The 23,996-nt window shown below is 37.4% G+C and overlaps 1 protein-coding gene across 1 annotated transcript in view; it reads right to left on the bottom strand.

The window, feature by feature from the left end:
* The window catches only part of nell2a (neural EGFL like 2a), a 118,117-nt gene that overhangs the window by 54,802 nt on the left and 39,319 nt on the right, over positions 1-23,996 (bottom strand). The window contains exons 6-12 of the mRNA XM_084095413.1: positions 22,759-22,831; positions 22,592-22,674; positions 21,057-21,185; positions 8,863-8,965; positions 3,953-4,044; positions 2,260-2,365; positions 1,449-1,577 (exon numbers count right to left, since the gene is read on the bottom strand). Coding sequence (XP_083951539.1) covers positions 1,449-1,577; positions 2,260-2,365; positions 3,953-4,044; positions 8,863-8,965; positions 21,057-21,185; positions 22,592-22,674; positions 22,759-22,831 — 715 coding nt within the window. The remainder of the gene's footprint in view (positions 1-1,448; positions 1,578-2,259; positions 2,366-3,952; positions 4,045-8,862; positions 8,966-21,056; positions 21,186-22,591; positions 22,675-22,758; positions 22,832-23,996) is intronic.

The following is a 23,996-nucleotide window of genomic DNA, read 5'->3' as shown; positions in this document are numbered from 1 at the left end:
GCTAACAGCCGACTCGCGTAAACATGACGGTCGGAAAATTATTTATTGCTGAATTTAAATGCTATTTATTACATTTATATTATCAGTAATTCATAATATGTTAATAGCGTATTAATATTATAACACTTATTATAGATTTATATAGTATATTTATTAATTGTAATGTTAATTTTTTGTACTAATAAAAAAACAATATATATATGTGTGTGTGTGTGTGTATTTATATATACAGTATATATATATATATACAGCAGGGGCGTAGAATTCAGTAGGGACGCTAGGGACGTGTCCCTACCAATATCCAGTGACACTGATATATCCTTAGCAATAATTTCGATCAAAACTTATATTGATGTCCCCGTCCCCACCAATTTCAAAATCAAACCTACGCCACTGATATACAGTATATATACAGTATATATATATATATATATATATATATATATACTGTATATATCTATATATGTATACAAAATAATCACATATTACATGTTGGCTCACATTAGCGTCGTATCGGAAGCATTGAATTAATTCCCTCTTTAATGATGACCTAATTTTATGTCAACACTTGATTCTGCAGCATTTTAACAAGAGAAAAATCCAATTATCACAAGAAAAGCCATTATACACATGTCCTGGAATAATAATGTATATCCAGGAATATTAAAATCAGCCGGCGGCTCTAACGCTGTATAAATTCCTGTTCTTCATCTTTCTGTAATTATGATTCATTTCCCGCAGCGTAAGCACATGTAAATGTCACACGTGTTCTGCAAGGCCTGAAAAGGAGCGGATGATCTGACATGGGGTGAGTTTCATCGTTAGCCAACTATGGTCGCAAGTTCCGTCGTTATCAGAAGTTCAATGAGTCGGTGTTTCCCGAAACCATCGTTCCAACGAACATTCGCAAACTGCATCGCAGAGTTGTGTGTTTGGAGCGACAGATCTAGATCTCAATCTGGCGTTAGAAGCAGAGTTTCTAGTTTGCATGACATGTGGACTCAATAAATCCTGATCTTGAGACAAATAATCAAGCTAGCATTCAGTACAATCTGTCTTTTATTTAGAATACATACAAATCTTTTAGTTTGTCAAGAGATTTAAAGCGTTGTTTTTAAAGAGTGCGCATGTGCGTAAGAACGAGCCTATGATTGAATCTGGAAATAAAGCAAAATAACTGAGAAAAATGAAAAATTGGCCTCTGTCCATCATGGCCTCCTAATCATCCTCATATACTGATTGGTTTCATCACTCGGTCTCCACCAGTAAGCTGGTGTGTGGTGGGCGTTCTGGCACAAAATGGCTGCCGTCGCATCATCCAGGTGGATGCTGTACATTGGTGGTTGATGAGGAGATTCCCCCCTTCCATATGTGAAGCGATTTGAGTACCCAGAAAAGCGCTATATAAATGTAACGGGAAACACCCCCCCGGTTGATTGACGGCTCACCTTCGCAGAAAGCGCTGTCCTCGCGTAGCGGTCGAAAGCCGTTCTTGCAGTTGCAACTGGCCCCGGCGTCCAAGTTCACGCAGGCCGAGTTCTCCGCGCAGATGTTGTCCTCGGCGCAGAAGTCGTGACCTTTAACCCCAGATAGAGGAGTTGGTAACACTTTACAATGAGTAATACATTTGGGTTACACTTTATTTTAAGGTGTCATTGTTACAGTGTAATTATATATTTAAGTACTGAGTAATATTAAATAACTTCATGTACTTACTCTAGGGTTAGGGTAGGATTAGGGTTTGGTTGAGGGTTAGTTGCGTGTAATTATGCATAATTTACTGTTATTACTATGGTAAGTACATGTAACATGTAACAAGGACACTGTAAAATAAAGTGTTACCTACATTTGTCACTATATTTGTTAATCTTTGTTAACGTTATTTAATAAAAATACAGTCATTCATTGTTTGTTCATGTTAGTTCACAGTGCATTAACTAATGTTAACAAGATTTTAATAATGTATTAGTAATGTTGAAATTAACATTAACAATGATTAACAAATGCTGTAGAAGTGCAGTTCATTATTAGTTCACGCTAATTAATGTAGTTAACTAATGATAACTAATGAACCTTATTGTAAAATTGTTACCGAGGAGTTGGATTTATATTGATGAGTTTAAGCTACTAGAAACACTGAACCACTAAAGGTCAGCCAAAGGTCAAACTAATTACACCGATCATTGTATTTTCTGTTACAATCAGCAGCTTTTACAAGAGGTTTTTCCGTACAGAATGAAGCCAGATATTGTTCCGTACCTCTGCAGACTTTGCAGCATCGGTCTGTGAGTGAGATCTGATCAGATTCAGCACAGGAGAGCGGGGGACAGTCCTCAGTGTTCGTGACTCTATGCATCGTGCGATCCTGAAAAATAATATAAAAATGTGAAGGAAAAAAACCTCCAGACAGCGTACTGTACTGTATTGAGTTCTATTACGCAGAATTATGTCGAAATGCCTGTTATTGGCAAGAGTCCTTGTACGTCTTAAATGAGTTAAGTCTTAAATGACCATAAAGAGTTGTGAGAACATCTAATACGTGTCTACGGAGCACTTGAGTTGGGAGGAAAAAACATATGCTTTTGCGTTCTCTCGCAAATGTTTTGCGTTCCCTGCGGGAACTTTGTGCTCGCTTGCTAAACTAAAAAAGCGAATGCAAAGTTTCTCGGGGAACACAAAACATTTGTCAGAATACGCAAAAGCATATGTTTTTTCCTGCCATCTCTTATTTTTTGTTTCATCACCATGTCCCTTTAGCGTCAGTCAGATCCGCGGCAGGTCTTAAAGTGACAGCAGCCTAATAAACCTGATACTGTCCAGCATTAATGTTAATCAAGATACCATAACTTGCAGCTCTTGGCTGAATAACTCTTGTAGCTTTAATGAAGATTAATCTATATATTTTGGCAGAGCAAGCAAAAATCTGACCTGGCCTGACTGGGCAAGTAGTAAAAATCCATTGAAATGTAATGTAATGTTAATTGGCTCAGAGCTCGAGTTTAATTTCAGTGTTATATATTTAGGAAATCTACCAACAGAGCTGAGAAAGACAGATATATATATTTGTTACAAATACTTTTAGCAGGTAGCAAGAAAGCAATAACTAGAAAATGGCTAAGTAAAGATTCCCCGACAATTGCTGAATGGATAGAAATAGTTAGGGAAATTTATGTTATGGAACATTTGACTTTCTCTCTGAGACATGCCCGAAAGAAATGTGAAGCATATTGGAAAAACTGGATATCTTATCTTAATACAAATTGAGATGTATATGTCTTGTTTATAGACAATGAATATGCCTTTATTTTTATTTATTTCTTATTTTTTTCCCTTTTTTTTTCTTTTCTTTTCCTGTTTTACATGATGTTGAGCATTTCTGTTAATCTATGATGATTTTGCCTGATGTCCCTTGGTCTGTCTGTCTGGTTTTCTTTTTTTCTTGTCAAAAAACAAAAAAAATAAAGTTTTTTAAAAAAAACTGTAAAAAATGTAATGTAATCGATTGAAATGTAATTGATTGACAATATATATATATATATATATATATATATATATATATATACAAACACACACACACACACATATATACATATATATATATACTTTATAATTTCTAAAACATAAAAAAAATATTTGTTTAATTAAAATATATATTTTTTAAATATAATTTTTTTTATATACATATATATATTTATAATAGTTGTATAAAATATTAAGGGTGTCTATATATATTTGATGTTTATATATAACTTAAATATATAAAATATAAAACAATATGTAAAATCAAATCTATATCATATAAATAATTTTGTATGTATGTTTGTACATATGTGTATATATATATATTATATATATATATATATATATATATATACACATACATAAATACATATTATAATTATTATTATTTTATGTTACACCAATACATAGGAGCAGTTGTAAAGATTTGTACCCTGCATTCAAACAGCTGGCAGAGTCCAGAGGGATGATGAACAGCACAACGCAGTCCTTCCACCAGCGTCTGCTCCGAAAACAAGCACATCGCTGCAGAAACACACAAACAATCATAAACAAACACGCTGATACACTCCTCCATATGCACACACACCTGCAGGCGGCCCGTCCGGATACTGATACCAACCCACATATTCTCTACTGTTTTCCCACTGTTTTCGTTGATACAATAAAAGTGAATTGGGTCCAAAACAACATTAAAGCTTGTTCACACTAAGGACCTATAACTATAACTATAAAGATATCGTTCTAAAAATCTTTCTAAATATAAAAGAATAGCACAGCACAACTATAACGATAACAGCACAGAAGAACAATATCGTTGGAAACACTTTCAGAGCGATTTGATGAATGATAAAAACATTGACAGCCAATCAGAATCCATCCTGCTTTAAAGAGCTCGAGCATTTAAAGTGACAGACGACGAAAACTGCAGCGCTTATATTATCCGTTTGTTACTGTAAAGCCGCTTTGAAACAATCTACATTATTAAAAGCGCTATATAAATGAAGATGACTTATAGAACGATATTGTGCGCTGGTGTGGACGATAATATAGTTATCATTCTTGGTGTGAACGAGAATTTAGACCCCATTGACTTTCACTATATGGACAAAAAAGTTGTATTTGTATAGTGCTTTTACAGAAATTCATAATGTTCATGTTTTTAATACCTTAATGCTTCACACTGAGCAGTTTAGAAACAGGTGATAGTATCTTTACATTTGGAGATGATATAAACCATCAAGCAAATGAGATTTATGTTATGTGAATCTATGTAAGTTTTGATTTTTTCAAGATTGTTTTTGCTGAACTGTCCTTTTAAGCTCACTTTACTGTTATTCAAATGATAGTTAGAGTTTGAATTTTTGGAAAGTTTCAAACTAAAGCATGACGTGACTCAGCAGAAAACACCAAATGAAACCTGTGAGCTGGAGAAATGCTACGGTGTGGAAACCTGGAGCTAAACAACCGATGATTACAAGACGTCTGAGGCGATAATTGCTCCCAGGACAGCAATTATTTCCTCATCTGACTTCAAATACAACACAATTTACAGACTTAACGCCACAGAGAACCTTTCTTAGAAATTAAATGAATTGTTTCTGCTGTTTGCTACAACAATAACCAACGATTCCCTGAAATCATGTGTCTTTTTGAGAAGAGGTGAGCTGTTACTTTACTAAGTAAGGTTGCTTATGGAAATATCTTCTCTTATTTAGAAAATTATGATCATTAGGCATTAAACACGTCTTTAACAGTAATTACACTAAGAGAATTGTATAATTAAAGCTGTAGTAGATCATGCATAAACACCATATTATTTAATTGCAGATTGGTGTTTTTGTTCAGTGTTTTGTGGAAGAAACGAATGTACACACAGTTTCTGGGCACAGTAGGAGATCGACACGAGCCGGAAATAGCAGCCAAAACGTTCAGGGGAGAAAAATATTCTCCAGAAACAAAACTGAGAGACGCTTTGAACCAAACGGCCACAAACACTATCAGAACGACAGCGAAACCTTTATAGATATCTGATGAAAACAATCTGGGAGCACGTGTCAGCTAAATTTCCACAGATGAAGAAATACTCACAAATGAGTCTTTAATGTTTATTTTGAGGGAAACGTTGAGCTGAAGTTCAGGGTTTTTTTTAATTAGGATGGAAAGTTAACTAGTCCTGCTAGCTTGTAACTCAGTACTATATTTGTTTCCACCACTTGTTCTGAAAGTCAACATGAAATGGTGTTTTCTGCCGTAATGTGATTCATTTTCAAGTGAAACAAGATATTCAATGATAAAGTCCTCCATCCCCAGCTCCTCTCGTTTCTCAGGAGCTAATTACCCTCCTCTATCCCCAGCTCCTCTCGTTACTCAGGAGCTAATTACCCTCCTCCATCCCCAGCTCCTCTCGTTACTCAGGTCCTAATTACCCTCCTCCATCCCCAGCTCCTCTCGTTTCTCAGGAGCTAATTACCCTCCTCCATCCCCAGCTCCTCTCGTTACTCAGGTCCTAATTACCCTCCTCCATCCCCAGCTCCTCTCATTTCTCAGGAGCTAATTACCCTCCTCCATCCCCAGCTCCTCTCATTTCTCAGGAGCTAATTACCCTCCTCCATCCCCAGCTCCTCTCATTTCTCAGGAGCTAATTACCCTCCTCCATCCCCAGCTCCTCTCGTTTCTCAGGAGCTAATTACCCTCCTCCATCCCCAGCTCCTCTCGTTACTCAGGTCCTAATTACCCTCCTCCATCCCCAGCTCCTCTCATTTCTCAGGAGCTAATTACCCTCCTCCATCCCCAGCTCCTCTCGTTACTCAGGAGCTAATTACCCTCCTCCATCCCCAGCTCCTCTCGTTACTCAGGTCCTAATTACCCTCCTCCATCCCCAGCTCCTCTCGTTACTCAGGTCCTAATTACCCTCCTCCCTCCCCAGCTCCTCTCATTTCTCAGGAGCTAATTACCCTCCTCCATCCCCAGCTCCTCTCGTTACGCAGGTCCTAATTACCCTCCTCCATCCCCAGCTCCTCTCATTTCTCAGGAGCTAATTACCCTCCTCCATCCCCAGCTCCTCTCATTTCTCAGGAGCTAATTACCCTCCTCCATCCCCAGCTCCTCTCGTTTCTCAGGAGCTAATTACCCTCCTCCATCCCCAGCTCCTCTCATTTCTCAGGTCCTAATTACCCTCCTCCCTCCCCAGCTCCTCTCATTTCTCAGGAGCTAATTACCCTCCTCCATCCCCAGCTCCTCTCGTTTCTCAGGAGCTAATTACCCTCCTCCATCCCCAGCTCCTCTCGTTTCTCAGGAGCTAATTACCCTCCTCCCTCCCCAGCTCCTCTCATTTCTCAGGAGCTAATTACCCTCCTCCATCCCCAGCTCCTCTCGTTTCTCAGGAGCTAATTACCCTCCTCCCTCCCCAGCTCCTCTCGTTTCTCAGGAGCTAATCACCCTCCTCCATCCCCAGCTCCTCCTCTCGTCAGTCAGGATTTAGTGTTCTGATTCCCCTTGAATCACAATAAATTCTCGAATTATGTTGTACATTAAAATCTTCAATTAATGATATCTGCAATCCATTCATGTTGGTTCTGTTCTGTTTACCCTAAGGGGGGTTATTGCTGCTCTTATCCATGCTAGGCTGCCCAGAACAGAATCAGACCGCCAATCCAAAGTGTATGCTAATTGTCAGTCGTATTTGACGATAGTGGTGCTGACAGAAATATGTTTACATATTTGTAAACAGGAAGCAGTTTTGCAAAACTGTGAATTTAACTTCTAATGTGTTGCATTGTTAACATTAATTGCATCATGTATATATATATATATATATATATATATATATATATATATATATATTATAACAATAAGACATTTTAATTATAAAGCACTTTCTACTGTACTGTATTTTTTATCTATATAATATTATATTTATATAAAATGATGTGATTTCAGTTCATACATAAAAAATGGGAAAGATGATATCATGATAGTATGTAAACAAAAAATTATATTTAGTCACCCTGATATGTTTATGTAAATATATGCAAATGAATTTATGTAAATAATAAATATTCATTAACCATATATAAAATTAACCAGGGGCAACAAGCTGAAAAAAAATATTCAGATGTTTTTATGTTGAAACCAGGCATGCTTGGTTATATATTTATGTAATATTTAATTTATGTGTGGTGTTATGTTTTTATTTTTTGGCTACTGTCATGCTAAGGCTATCTCATGCACGGTTAAAACGAAGGGGTTTTTGCTGCAGAAATGAGCGCTAACTCAGAAATTAGCATGGATATCAACTATGACTAATAATACAGCAGGGTCATCTTCACTTCTTAATTATAACTGAATAAATTAGCTGTGACGATAATGACCCATATCAAAACACCGGGCTCATCAGACGATGATAACGGATTTATTCCTCAGCACTGAACATGAGGACAGAATAACAGACTGTATTTCATATAGTTCATATACAAAAAATATTTTTTGTCTATAAAGTGGCTCGGGATGTTTAAAATAAAATATGCATTTGCATAACCCTCACAGGCTGTGTGTTTATTGGCTTGTGATAAATAATTGATTTGAATATGTAAATGTGCTGCTTGACACCTCTGGAGACGGAGTGTGGGTGTAGCTTAGCAACACAAGTGTGTGGTCAGTTGTTAGGCAAACCTATGGAGGCGGTAGTAAGGAGTCTGAGTGTGTGTGTGTGTGTGTGTGTGTGTGTGTGTGTGAGAGAGAGAGAGAGAGAGAGAGTGTGTGTGTGTGTGTGTGTGTGTGTGAGAGAGAGAGTGTGTGTGTGTGTGTGTGTGTGTGTGAGAGAGAGAGAGAGAGAGAGAGAGTGTGTGTGTGTGCATGCGTGTGTGTGAGTGTATGAGTGAGCGTGTGTATGTGTGTGTTTGAGTGAGTGTGAGTGCGTGTGCGTGTGTGTATGTGTGTGTGTTTGAGTGAGTGTGTGTGTGTTTGAGTGTGTGTGTGCGTGCGTGTGCGTGTGTGTGTAAGTGTGCATGTGAGTGTGTGTGTGTGTGTGTGCATGTGTGTGTGCGTGCGTGTGCGTGTGTGCGTGTGTGTGAGTGTGAGTGTGTGTGTATGTGAGTGTGAGTGTGTGCGCGTGTGTGTGAGTGTTTGTGTGTGTGTGTGTGTGTGTGTGCGTGCGTGTGCGTGTAAGTGTGCATGTGAGTATGTGCATGTGTGTGTGAGTGTGAGTGAGTGTGTGTGTGTGTGTGTGTGTGTGTGTGTGTGTGTGTGTGTGTGTGTGAGAGAGTGTGTGTGTGTGTGTGTGTGTGTGTGTGAGAGTGTGTGTGTGTGTGTGTGTGTGTGTGTGTGTGTGTGTGTACTCACACAGGCACTCTTTGCAGCAGGATCCTGACACATACGCAGGGGTCGTACCATCAGGACACTCGAGCGGGGGACACAGAATCTTCTCACAGCGGACGGTCCCGTTCTACAGAAGTTCAAACATTCAGTCAGTGCTGGTGGATCTAATGGTGAGCAGCTCGTAGTAGTAGTTGAAATAATGCTAAAGGTTCAAAGTTGTTAAACTACAGTCAAGATGTCATTTTGTAGTTTGCTTTAGTACAAGTAAAACTGCAACACGGTGATTTATGCAAGGGTGGTTCATAAGAATGACCCTGATTTGCTAAATGATGCGATAAAAATATTTGCTAAATGATTCAGAAAATGATTTGGTAAATGAATTGTTAAACGATTGCCGAAATGATTTGCTAAACAATTCATTCAATTATTTGCTGAAAGATTGTCTAAATGATTCACAAAATGTTTAGCTAAATTATTAGTTTAGAGCTTGGCGAAATTATTCGCTAAATGATTTGCTAAGTGTTTCACTGAATTTTGCATTAAATGATTCATTAAAAAATTGCTGAAAGATTCTCTAAATGATTCACAGAATGATTCTCTAAATGAAAAGCTATCGCTTTAACGATCACTATAACTATAATATAATATATTAATATATATTTTTTTAATGATTCACTAAATGAATAACTAAATAAATCAGACTTTTGAATCAAACAAAGCTTTTATTTTATTTGACTATTTTATTGAATTTTATTTTATTGAATTTTTGAATAAGCCAACTATTTGCCAATGGCTTTGAAAAAATAAAGTAAATTCAAGATATATTTCTTAAACACGTATCTAGCACAATTTTACTTCTCAAGTAATTTTGTACAGCGACGCATGTATCATTCCTATTTTGCACCCGCGCACAGCGGACTTTTCCCTCCACAGACGCACGTCTGTAAATTAGGGAATGAACTTGCGCTCCCGGGGGCAGTTCAGCAAAAGAGGAGGCGTGTTCCGGCACAAACGTCCCCTGGTGCTATTTTGCAGTTTCAGAAAACAATTCCGCCACTGACCAGTTATTCAGATGCTATTTTACAATAAAAACCATGCAAACCATACATAATTACAAGGAAAAATATCCATTGAATATCCTTGTCCATGAAGATGTGAAAAATAGGCATAAATCTAGCTTACACATTTACCCAAATTATCATACGCCTGTTTAACCGAAGCTAATCTGGGTGTGTTTCTCCATCCCCAAAGTCACTTCTCTGTGTTTTACGGCCCTGACGAGAACGTCGGTCTCCTCGGCTGTGAACCGCTCCTGGCAAATCCGCCGTTATAATAGCAATCCGCCATGGAACAAGCGCTCCTGCTCTTAAAGGGAATGTGAGATGACGCTCTGATTGGTTTATTTCACGTTACGCCCAAACCACAGCTATGAATAATGAAGCTACTTCAGACCAACACATTTTAGATAGTCGAGACCCGCCCACAAAGTTACTTGCGTTTCAGACCGTTAAAATAGAGCCCGTAGTATGTATATCCATTTTTCATAGATTTGCAAGCTCACAGAGTCTGAAGGAACTCGCGTCTCCCTAAAGCATGACATCCGTCACTTTAAGCCAAATTAAGATAATGTTCCTTCACAAACGGTCTGGATCTGCTGGTAGTTTCACCGGGACGCCTGTCTCATCCGAACCGGTTCCACAGACCAAGATCACAGTGTGTGTGAACACATCGAGCGCTTTAGAGACCAGCTAGCGACTAGCGTCTGTCACAGGAGCACAGGGACTTCTAAAGATAGGACAGAATCCCTCCGTCTGTCACTTTGCATTCGCCACAATATTCATCTTACTCGCGGATAATAAATGTATAATGAGTGAGGAAGAAAGATGAGAAACCTTTCAGCGTGTTCCCTTTGAAGCGATACACATCTGTGTTTACATTAGCCTTGCTGCACGTTTAAGTGGAACGTTCTGTTGCGTCTGACCTTAGAGAAGACATGCAAACCTTCTGCCTTTCCAGTGTTTACAGAACAAGCACACCGCTAATTAGCTAATTGCAGACTGCTTGATTGGGTGTGCGGTGCTTGATTAAACGCCATTCAACTAGTAAAGCTCGGTTTGTAGACGACATGAACATTTCCATGGGATTTCACACGTTTTTGTTCATGAATATACGAAGCATTTTCAAACACAAGATGGCGCAACTTAGCACACTAGCTAATTAGCTAGACAGAAATAATTATCATGCAGTTTAGTGACACCATTGACCAATCACAAACGATAAAGTGATAAAACTCTTTAATTTCAGTTGTGCAAAATATTCTCTCTTAATAGCAAGTTCTTCCTTTTTTTGGCTTGTATTTTGTATTTGCACAATGAGGTCTGTTCACACCAAGAACGATAACTATAACGATAACAATAACTATAACAATATTTATAACTATAAAGATAGCTATAACAATAGCTATAATGATAACTATAAATATATATATAGCTGCATATATAGCTAAATATAGCTGCAGTTTGACGGACACAGCTTCGTTCGACTCCTTTGAGATGCAGATGTGTAAGGTTGGGAAAACACACCCCTATTACTGTGTTTTAGTTTACCGACCTCTTGGTCCTGCACGCACATTTCTTGATGATTTTTTCTGAGTTTTTAAAGTCTATCATAAAACTAGATCGCGTTTTAGTCCTTGGGGACTTTAATCTGCATATTGATGATCCCACTTGTTTGATTGCAGCTGAATTGTTGACTACCATGGACTCGTTTAATTTTGTACAGCACGTTTCTGGCCCCACGCATAAAAAAGGTCACACGTTAGATTTGGTCTTCTCTTGTGGCCTAACCATTGATAAACTGAGTGTGTAGGAATTTCAAATTAGTGACCATTTTTGTATATCTTTTAATCTGTCACTTATCATGATGCCTACTGTCTGCAATGTTGTAACACAAAAACGCATCATTAGTGAGACAACACTTAGTGATTTCTCTGCCTCCTTTGACTCTCGCTCCTTTGTTGATTGTGAGGATGTTGATTCATTTGTGCAAAGTTTCAACAACCACTGTCTGTCGATTTTACATATGGTAGCGCCTGTTAAAAACATTTCAGGGTCACATAAAAAAGCCCTCCCATGGATGAATGATAATATTTGTAGTTTTAGGAGAAAATGTCGTAAGACTGAGCGTCTGTGGAAAACAGCTAAATTAGAGGTACACAGACTCCATTTAAAAGATATGATACTGGATCTGAATGAATTGATAAAGCAGGCTCGTTCGGCTTATTTTTCCAATCTTATGTCAGGTAATAAGAAAAATCCTAAGGTCTTGTTTGACACCATCGATAATCTAACTGCACCTTCAGCTCCTCTTGTGCCTGTGTACACACATGAGGACTGTAACAACTTTTTGTCGTTTTTTGTGAGCAAAGTACAAGACATTAGGGCCAGTGTTAAAGTTCCCCTAATCACTGTGTGTTCTACTGAATTCTCAATGGTTGTTGTCTTGGTCGTCCTTCACTCCTGTCAGCCTACAGGATGTGAAGACCTTAATAGGAAATATGAAACCGTCTTCAAGCCCCGTTGACATTGTCCCAACACCCCTGTTGTTAAAAATGTTCGATATTGTTGGCCCCTGTGTGGTAAAAATAATTAACCTGTCACTTGCATCTGGCTCAGTCCCCAGCTACTTCAAACACGCTGTGGTAAACCCGATCCTTAAAAAGTCCAATCTTGACCCTTCAGAACCTAATAACTATAGGCCCGTATCAAAACTTCCATTTATTTCAAAAATTTTGGAAAAAGTAGTGGCATGCCAGCTGACCTCCTTTATGGAGCAGCACAACTTGTTTGATATTTTTCAGTCTGGTTTTCGAAAATTGCACTCCACTGAAACAGCTCTTATTAAAGTCTCTAGTGATGTGATGATGGCAGCGGACACTGGCCGCTACACTGTACTTGTACTTCTCGATTTGACTTCTGCTTTTGACACGGTAGATCACAGTATACTGATCAACCGGCTTCATAATGAGATGGGACTATCTGGATCTGTCCTCCAGTGGTTCTCTTCCTATATTCATGACAGAACCTTTAATATTTATAACTATAAAGATAGCTATAACAATAGCTATAATGATAACTATAAATATATATAGCTGCATATATAGCTAAATATAGCTGCAGTTTGACGGACACAGCTTCGTTCGACTCCTTTGAGATGCAGATGTGTAAGGTTGGGAAAACACACCCCTATTACTGTGTTTTAGTTTACCGACCTCCTGGTCCTGCACGCACATTTCTTGATGATTTCTCTGAGTTTTTAACGTCTATCATAAAACTAGATCGCGTTTTAGTCCTTGGGGACTTTAATCTGCATATTGATGATCCCACTTATTCATGACAGAACCTTTAATGTTGCTATAAACAATGTACAGTCTGATGTGACCAATTTGTCCTGTGGAGTGGCACAAGGGTCAGTTTTGGGCCCTATTTTGTTTTTACTGTACATTTTGCCACTTGGTCATATTATGGGTTGTTTTAAAGATGTATCGTATCATCTCTATGCCGACGATGTCCAGTTGTACTGTTCTTTCAATGATGCTGAGTTCCATCGTTTGTCACTGTTCTTAGAGTGTGTGTCCTCCATCAAAGACTGGCTGGCCACTAACTTTTTGCAGATAAATGCAAGTAAGACTGAAACACTGATCTTTGCTCCAGACCACAAGATCCCGCTGATCAAACAGCACCTTGGCTATCTTGGCTCCTCTGTCAAATCCAGCCTCAGAAACCTGGGGGTTGTGTTTGACCAGGCCATGTCTTTGGAGATACACTCAAAACAGCTTGTCCGAAACTGCTTTTATCACCTTAGGAATATCTCTAAAATACGCAAAATGTTGTCAAAGAATGATCTGGAAATTATTATTCATGCTTTCATATCAGCTAGACTTGATTATTGCAACTCTGTCTTTACCTTCTTGAATAAGTCAGCTCTGAACAAACTGCAAATGGTTCAAAATTCTGCTGCTAGACTATTAACTGGTGCCCCCAGAAGGTCGCATATCACTCCCGTTTTGTTGGCTCTCCATTGGCTCCCTGTAAAATTCAGGATTGATTTTAAGATTTTAGTGCTGACTTTCAGGGCCTTAAACAGTCAGGCCCCACAGTACATCAAGGACCTTTTGAACCCGTACTCCTCTAGCCGCACTCTTCGGTCCTCTGGCCAGAACCTGCTTATGGTCCCCAAGACTCGTTATAAGACCCGAGGGGACCTGTCTTTTCAGTCTGTTGCCCCCAGACTGTGGAACGCCCTGCCCCTGTCTCTGCGTCTGGCAGACTCTGTTGACTCTTTTAAAAAAGATCTGAAGACTTGTTTATTTAAGAAAGCTTTTGGTTGATGGGTTTTCACTAGCGTCACTTTGATTTTACATATGTATATACATTTTTTATATTGTTTTGTTTTACCTTTCTCGTGTACAGCACTTTGTGGTTTTATCTGTGAAAAGCGCTTTAGAAATAAACTTTACTTACTTACTTACTATAACCATACCAACTATAACTATAACGATAACTATAACGGTAACTATAACAATAAGTATAATGATAGCAATAGCTATAATAACTATAATGTTAACTATAAATATAATGGTAACTGTAGGAATAACTATAATGATAACTTTAACGACAACTATAAAGGTAACTATAGCAATAACTATAATGATAACTATAATGGTAACTATAGCAACAACTGTAACTATATTTATAATGATAACTTTAACTATAATGTTAGCTATAAATATAATGGTAACTGTAACGTTAACTATAATGATAACTATTATTATAACTATATAGCAATAAATATAAATTTAACGATAACTCTAATGGTAACTATAGCAATAACTATAACGATATCTACAGTATAACGTTAACTATAGCATTTACTATAACGATAAATATAACTATGAAAATAACTATAATGATAACTACAGTATATTAGCGTTCACACCAGCGCATGATATCGTTCTGTTTATTATAAGTGCTTCAGTTTTGTCGTCTGTCACTTTAAATGCTCGAGCTCTTTAAAGCAGGATGGGTTCTGATTGGCTGTTGAAGTTTTCATCGTTCATCATCTAAACAAAAAAAAATCATTCTGAAATCGTTCATCCATGCCATTATCGTTATAGTTGGGTTGTGAACTTTGCAATTCTCTTAGAGTAAACTTTTTTTTTTAACCCTTGTGTGGTGTTCACAACCCAATTCCACCTGTGGTGTTCCCGGTCAAAAATGACCGGACTATAAAAAATAGCTTATAAATCACTTGTTATGCAATATTATTACCCAATATTGGATTCAATCTTTTTGTCCACTTGTTCTCTTTCAGTTAGGACTGGTTTTATATTTCTATTTGCATCTGATTATTCGTAGGCCTCATTTATTTGATAGTAGGCATCTCAATTTTTGAGTAAAAAAAACATTATTTTTGAATAATTTTGTAAATATTAAATGAAATCTAAAGAAAATTGGCACTGTTGATGACACTAGTCTACTTTAATATTTCACCAAGAATTTTGTTTTGAAAAACTTTTATTTTGTACAAAATGGCACATTGTCACACTTGTGGTGTTCCCGGTCAAAAATGACCGGACTACAAAAAATAGCTTAGAAATCACTCATTATGCAATATTATCACCCAATATTGGATTCAATCTTTTTGTCCACTTGTTCTCTTTCAGTTAGGACTGATTTTATATTTCTATGTGCATCTGATTAATTGTAGGCCTCATTTATTTGATAGTAGGCATCTGATTTTTTGAGTAAAAAAAACATTATTTTTGAATAATTTTGGAAATATTAAATGAAATCTGAAGAAAATTGGCACTGTTGATCACACTAGTCTACTTTAATATTTCACCAGGAATTTTGTTTTGAAAAACTTTTATTTTGTACAAAATGGCACATTGTCACTCTTGTGGTGTTCCCGGTCAAAAATGACCGGTCTACAAAAAATAGCTTATAAATCACTCATTATGCAATATTATCACCCAATATTGGATTCAATCTTTTTGTCCACTTGTTCTCTTTCAGTTAGGACTGGTTTTATATTTCTATTTGCATCTGATTAATTGTAGGCCTCATTTATTTGAGAGTAGGCATCTAATTTTTTGAGTAAAAAAAACATTATTTTTGAATAATTTTGGAAATATTAAATGAAATCTGAAGAAAATTGGCACTGTTGATCACACTAGTCTACTTTAATATTTCACCAGGAATTTTGTTTTGAAAAACTTTTATTTTGTACAAAATGGCACATTGTCACTCTTGTGGTGTTCCCGGTCAAAAATGACCGGACTACAAAAAATAGCTTAGAAATCACTCATTATGCAATATTATCACCCAATATTGGATTCAATCTTTTTGTCCACTTGTTCTCTTTCAGTTAGGACTGGTTTTATATTTCTATTTGCATCTGATTAATTGTAGGCCTAATTTATTTGAGAGTAGGCATCTCATTTTTTGAATAAAAAAAACATTATTTTTAAATAATTTTGGAAAAATAAAATAAAATCTGAAGAAAATTGTGTTTTGAAAAACTTTTATTTTGTACAATATGGCACAGAGTTACACTTGTGGTGTTCCCGGTCAAAAATGACCGGACTACAATAAATAGCTTAGAAATCAATCATTATGCAATATTATCACCCAATATTGGATTCAATCTTTTTGTCCACTTGTTCTCTTTCAGTTAGGACTGGTTTTATATTTCTATTTGCATCTGATTAATTGTAGGCCTCATTTATTTGAGAGTAGGCATCTAATTTTTTGAGTAAAAAAAACATTATTTTTGAATAATTTTGGAAATATTAAATGAAATCTGAAGAAAATTGGCACTGTTGATCACACTAGTCTACTTTAATATTTCACCAGGAATTTTGTTTTGAAAAACTTTTATTTTGTACAAAATGGCACATTGTCACTCTTGTGGTGTTCCCGGTCAAAAATGACCGGACTACAAAAAATAGCTTAGAAATCACTCATTATGCAATATTATCACCCAATATTGGATTCAATCTTTTTGTCCACTTGTTCTCTTTCAGTTAGGACTGGTTTTATATTTCTATTTGCATCTGATTAATTGTAGGCCTAATTTATTTGAGAGTAGGCATCTCATTTTTTGAATAAAAAAAACATTATTTTTAAATAATTTTGGAAAAATAAAATAAAATCTGAAGAAAATTGGCACTGATGATCACACTAGTCTACTTTAATTTTTCACCAGGAATTTTGTTTTGAAAAACTTTTATTTTGTACAAAATGGCACAGAGTTACACTTGTGGTGTTCCACTGGGCCATTGAGGGCCACTGTTTCAATTGGCCATTGAAAGTGAATGGGAGAGACATGTGTTAGAAGTCCATGAGGAATATCTTTACATCTGAGTGATGGATTATGGTGAGTTTGGGCTCTTTTTAATCTTAACAATCTCATGTAAATAATGATGTGCCATTTTCCACAATTTATGCATGCTTCATTGAGTTATGAGTTAAAACGGGACATAAATGCTAGGCTACATCTATATTCAAGGCTCTGTGAGCGTATGTGGGGGTTTGTGTGTTACAACTCAATTAGGAATATCTTTAGATCTGAGTGATGGATTATGCTGAGTTTGGGCTCTTTTTAATAGTGATAGTCTGCTGAAAATAATGATGTACAGTTTTCTACGAACTGTGCATGCTTCGTGAAGTTATGAGCGAAAACCAAACGAGAGTGCTTCATGAGTATATACTTGGCTAGGTGCGTCTGTGGTATTTTCTGTGTTAGAACGCCATGAGGAATATCTTTAGATCTGATTGATGGAATATAATGAGTTTGGGCTCTTTTTAATCGTGAACTCCTGCTGTAAATAACGATGTGCCATTTTTCATGATCGATATAATTTTCATGAAGATACGAGTAAAAAGGCCAAGTCTAAGCTACCTTGATTGGCTACGTGAGTCTGTGCGTCTGTGATTTTTTTTGTGTTAGAACTCCACGAGGAATATCTTTAGTTCTGAGTTATGGATCATGTTGAGTTTGGACTCATTTTAATTGTAAGCATCTGCTGTAAATAATGATGTGTCATTTTCCACAATCGGAGCATGTTTCATGAAGTTACGAGCGGAAATGTGTCTAAAATTCAGCATCCATACATGGTTTACACATGGGTCTCTTGAAGGGCTTCTTTTAGAAAAACCTCGCTCAAGTTTAGTAAAAAAGCCTGAAACAATTATGCTTGTTGTATTCTACTCATTGAGACCTTTCAAATGACATATGACACAGGACTATCAGAGCTGTATGATGTATTTGACATATTGCTGAATGTAATACAAAAAAGTAGTTTATAAATTATGATTTTATTTATTTTTATTTATCAGCAAATAACTCAGCACTACTTAGGAGTTTATCAAATTGGCTACATTCATTGTAAATTTCAGACTCTAAGCTTTCAAATGACACCTATTTTAAGTTGATCAAGGTAATAGTTTTGAAAAATATTATGATTATTTATTTCGCAGCTAGGTGGCGCCTGCGGGGGGTACACTCAGTTTTAGAGTGATAACTCAGCAGTCGTTAGGAGTTGATCAAAGTGATTAGATGCATTAAAAAGCTGAGATTCTAAGCTTTAAAATGATACATAATTTGTGTTGTTCCATTCATTGGTTGCATTGGTCTCTCCCATTCACTTTCAATGGCCCATTGAAACAATGGCCCACAATGGCCCTCAATGGCCCAGTGGAACACCACAAGTGTAACTCTGTGCCATATTGTACAAAATAAAAGTTTTTCAAAACACAATTCCTGGTGAAAAGTTTAAGTAGACTAGTGTGATCAACAGTGCCAATTTTCTTCAGATTTTATTTTATTTTTCCAAAATTATTAAAAAATAATGTTTTTTTTACTCAAAAATTTAGATGCCTTCTCTCAAATAAATGAGGCCTACAATTGATCAGATGCAAATAGAAATATAAAACCAGTCCTAATTGAAAGAGAACAAGTGGACAAAAAGATTGAATCCAATATTGGGTGATAATATTGCATAATGATTGATTTCTAAGCTATTTATTGTAGTCTGGTCATTTTTGACCGGGAACACCACAAGTGTAACTCTGTGCCATATTGTACAAAATAAAAGTTTTTCAAAACACAATTCCTGGTGAAAAATTAAAGTAGACTAGTGTGATCAACAGTGCCAATTTTCTTCAGAATTTATTTAAAATTTTCAAAATTATTCAAAAATAATGTTTTTTTTACTCAAAAAATTAGATGCCTACTCTCAAATAAATGAGGCCTACGATTAATCAGATGCAAATAGAAATATAAAACCAGTCCTAATTGAAAGAGAACAAGTTGACAAAAAGATTGAATCCAATATTGGGTGATAATATTGCATAATGAGTGATTTATAAGCTATTTTTTGTAGTCCGGTCATTTTTGACCGGGAACACCACAAGAGTGACAAGGTGACAAAACTCCCCCTAAAAAATTAAGAAAATTGTCACAAAACATTTCAGAAGTAGTTATACCATTTGTGAAAAAAGTCACTAAGTTTCAGTCCAAAGCGATAACATTAACTAGTATTTTCGGGAAAAAGAAAATCTTCTCCGGGTCAAAATGACCCGAACACCACATGAGGGTTAAACTATATGGTTAACAGTCATCATCATCCTTGGTGTGAACGGTCCTTTAATCCATATTTCTCATGAGTAAATAACATAAAGCACTCTTTGCAATCGTTCTACCGTAGTATAAACCATAGACCGTAAAAAAAGATGGAGGTAGTGTCCGTGACGTCACCCGTATGTTTCTGAAGAGCGTTTTTAAAGCCCAAAGTGGGCGGAGCCGGCCGTCGCCATCTTGGCGGAGTCACTCCCGGATAAACGACAATGTGCAGCGAGGCGGATTAGCTGAGGTGACGTGACGCTAACAGACGGCTAGCAGTGACATCAGCGGCAATCCACCTGTCAATCAAGTGGCCACGCCCTTAATTATGCAGAACTTTAAGGCTTAATATAATTTAAACGGATGAGTTATTTAAAAAAAACTCACAGTTGTCATGAAGGGCAACATTAGCTATACAGACCAAAACCACTTTTTGCACCAGACTCTAAACGTGTTTTTTTCTGCTGTAAAGTTGGGCATTTTAAGATAGGAATGTATGGGATTGACTCTCTTTTGCAGCTGATCTCTAGTGGCCAGTGGATGAACTGCAGTTTAAGTCACTTCAGTGTTGGATTCAAGAGAGAGACCAAGGGCCCTATTTTAACGATCTGAAACGCAAGTGTCAAAGCGCAAAGTGCAAGTAACTTTGTGGGCGGGTCTTGGCGCTGTTGCTATTTTCCCGGCGGGATAAATGACTCTTGCGCCAGGCGCAAATCTAAAATGGGTTGGTCTGAAGTAGCTTCATTATTCATAGGTGTGGTTTGGGCGTATCGTGAAATAAACCAATCAGAGCGACATCTCACATTCCCTTTAAGAGCAGGCGCGCTTTGTTCTAAAGCGGATTCCTATTATAACGGCGGATTTGCCAGACGCGCACCAGGAGCGGTTCACAGCCAAGGAGAGCAACGCTCTCGTCAGGGACGTTGGGGATGGAGAAACCCACCCAAATTAACTTCGGTTAAAAAGGCGTATGATAATTTGGGTAAATGTGTAAGCTAGATGTATGCTTTTATAATAAATTGTCTATCTATCTATCTATCTATCTATCATCTATCTATCTATCTATCTATCTATCTATCGTAATAATATATGATTTGCAAAAATGAAAACTGCTGCTTCTGTGTAGATGAGAGAATCAAAGTGTATGCGCGTTGTGCACACGCTACATTGATTATGGCCAAGCATGCGCCCTTAAAATAGCATATGAATAACATGCGCAACCCGCCACTGACTTTAAACTATTTTTTCCTGGTTAGTGGCGCAATTGTTTTCTAAACCTGCAAAATAGCATGAAGGAACGTTTGCGCCGGGACACGCCTCCTTTTTTGCGCTGAACTGCCCAGGGAGCGCAAGTTCATTCCCTAGTTTAGCGACGTGCTTCTGTGGAGGGAAAAGCGCGCTTTGCGCGGGTGCAAAATAGGAATGATACATGCGTCGGTGTACAAAGTCAATTGCGCTGGGTGCAAGATAGGGCCCCAAATGTTCTTGCAGAAGCTCCAGCAGTGAGGTGTATAGGTCAGCGTTTGACTCACCGAGCACGTGCAGTTCTTGCACCCATCGGTCCACGTCTGCTCCTCTCTGTAGGTCACTCCCTTCACATGACACGTTCTCTCGCAGTAACACGAATCCAGGCCTTGCATCTTCTCCTCGGCCAGAGACAGCTGGGAAGAAAAGCACCCCACCTCACCCCAATTACACTCCATTTCTGACAGAAAACAGATGAGCAAACGCCCGTACTTGATTGATCATTTGCGATCGGCTGTTTGCATTTTTCATTAAGCCGGAGTTATTTGGACACGCTCGATCAGAGGAGTTTTTCCTCATCAGCGCCAGAGTTTTGTGCAGTTGGCAGCTGTGAGTTATTACAACAACATAAACAAGACTTTAAATTCATAGCACAGACACAACCCAGATGTTCCCAGAAACTGGGCTCGGATTCATCTGTCAAACAAAAACGGGAGAAATGTGCTGCGTTTACTGCCAGCCCGGGACTGAGGCGTTCAGCTGAGTGAAAATACTGTTAAATATCAATTTGAAGAAACCAAAGAAGATCCAGAACTATAATTATTATATTAAGTTGGAACGAAATTCATGTCAACTGCTGTAATTGTAGCTTTTAATTCATTTTTCAGTATGACTTACCCATAAATATGTCCACGTAGACATCATATGGAATATATACAGACACATTAGGTGATATTAATACTGAATATTAGAAATGCCTCCTAATGTATATACACTAAAAATAAATACTTTAAAACAAATTTCTAATAAACGACAACACACTGAATTAGAAGTGAAATTTTGAAGTAGAAAGATTTACACTGCAAAAACATGATGTTCTTCCTCTTATTTTCCAACACAAATATCTTAACATTCCTAAATCAAGATTCATTTACTGGAGAAGCAAAACGACTGAAGATATTAAGTCTTGTTTTCTAAATACATTTTTTAAATAAAGTGAGTTTGTGCTTAAAACGAGAACGAATATCTGCCAATGGAGTCAGACAAATAATTAAATTTTCCCTTTGAATTAAGATGATCTTTCTGACTCCATTGGCAGATATTTCTTCTTATTTTAACAAGACTTAAAATCTTCAGTCATTTTTGTCTGACTCCATTGGCAGATATTCGTTCTCGTTTTAAGCACAAACTCACTTTATTTAAAAAATTTATTTAGAAAACAAGACTTAATATCTTCAGTCGTTTTGCTTCTCCAGTAAATGTATCTTAATTTAAGAATATTTAGATATTTGTGCTGGAAAATAAGACAGAAATACTGAGGAAGAACATGTTTTGCAGTGTAAATAGTATTTTCTTGTTTGTATTTTGTTTATTTAAAGGTTCACTACATAATTATAGCCTCTCTATCGCCACAGGTGGTGGAAAGATAAAATTGCAAGTAACTTGGAGTGATTTTTTTATTAATCTAATGGAGATTGAAAATAAAAGCACACGTGTGTTTTGGAGCGACATGAGTTAATGCAATAATTATTATTTTTTTTCGCTTTTTTCCAGCTGATGAAATGAAATTAATCCAATTATTCAGTGATTTTGAGTTCGTCACCTTGCTGGAGGTCTTGGCCAAGATGTCCTGAAGCTCCATGATCTTCTGCACGAGTCCGTGAAAATCGTTGCAGGTCGGACAGGCTAAGAAAGAAAGAGACGTAAATGAGATGCGCTTGTCATCATAACGGAAGGACTAAACAAAGTTTAGTAATTAACGGCACGTACTACGGTTGAGGTCCGGGCATTGTGTGATGAATCCTTGAGGCATTACAAGGATCTGAAGGTCTTGCATCACTCCCTGCATGGAAAACACACGGCAATCAGTTCAGACCATAGACTGTAAAAACATATGGACGTATTTACGTCCGTCGCGTCACCCGTAGGTTTCGGTTTTTGAAGCCCAAAGTGGGCGGAGTCACTCCCAGATAAACGAAAATGTGCAGCGAGGCGGATTAGCTGAGGTGACGTGACGCTAACAGACAGCAGACAAACGGCTAGCAGTGACATCAGCGGCAATCCACCTGTCAATCAAGTGGCCACGCCCTTAATTATGCAGAACTTTAAGGCTTAATGAAATTTAAATGGATGAGTTATAAAAAAATTCACCCCCCTCACAGTTTTCATGAAGGGCAAAATTAGCTATTCAGACCAAAACCACTTTTTGCACCAGGCCGTATACGTGTTTTTTTCTGCTGTAAAGTGGGGCATTTTAACATGGAGGTCTATGGGATTGACTCTTTTGCAGCCGGTCTCTAGTGGCCAGTGGATGAACTGCAGTTTAAGTCACTTCAGTGTTGGATTCGAGAGAGACTGGAAGGTTGCCGCTTGGTTCAAACACACATTTAGATCAGAGCAGAGATGAATCAGACACATTCATTACATTTAATGACACTTTGCATGGCATTAAATAGAATTGAGAGTTTATCCAACAAGCACTTAGCAAATGAAGACCTTGCGCTGCTCTAATAAATAATGCGCATGCAGACGTTCTGACCCAAAAAGAAAAATGTGCACGCTTATTAACATGGAAAGTAAGGAATGCCCCTCTATACAGTCACCACCAGTCCTTCAGCAGTGCATTATGGGTAAAATCCTGCTGGAGGTTCTGAAATTGTGGCTTTTAGATGTTCAAGGCTGCTTTTATTTGCTCGGCAGAATATGAACATAAAGCTTAAAACACTATTAAGAGAGGAGAAGGACGGACGCGGATGAGCCTGACCTTTTCCCAGGACATGTTCTCCGGATTAGCACCTGTTAAGCCATATTGCTTTTCTCATAGTTTCGATTTGCGGTTTATATTTAGAGGTTTTATCTCCGTGTCGAATCAAACTTGCACATTTTATTTAGGATTCAGCCCAACTGATGCCGGATGCCATGTGGAGATTATCCTTTAGTATAATGCATGGAAAACACACGGCATGATCCGGAGGTGTTTGGGTGAAACAGTGCTTTTTAATGCAAAA

Source organism: Abramis brama (assembly GCF_963993115.1).
Source record: "Abramis brama genome assembly, chromosome: 20".
In the NCBI taxonomy this organism is placed as follows: Eukaryota; Metazoa; Chordata; class Actinopteri; order Cypriniformes; family Leuciscidae; genus Abramis; species Abramis brama.
Note: the sequence above shows the minus strand (reverse complement) of the source record. Positions and strands in the feature narration are given on the sequence as shown.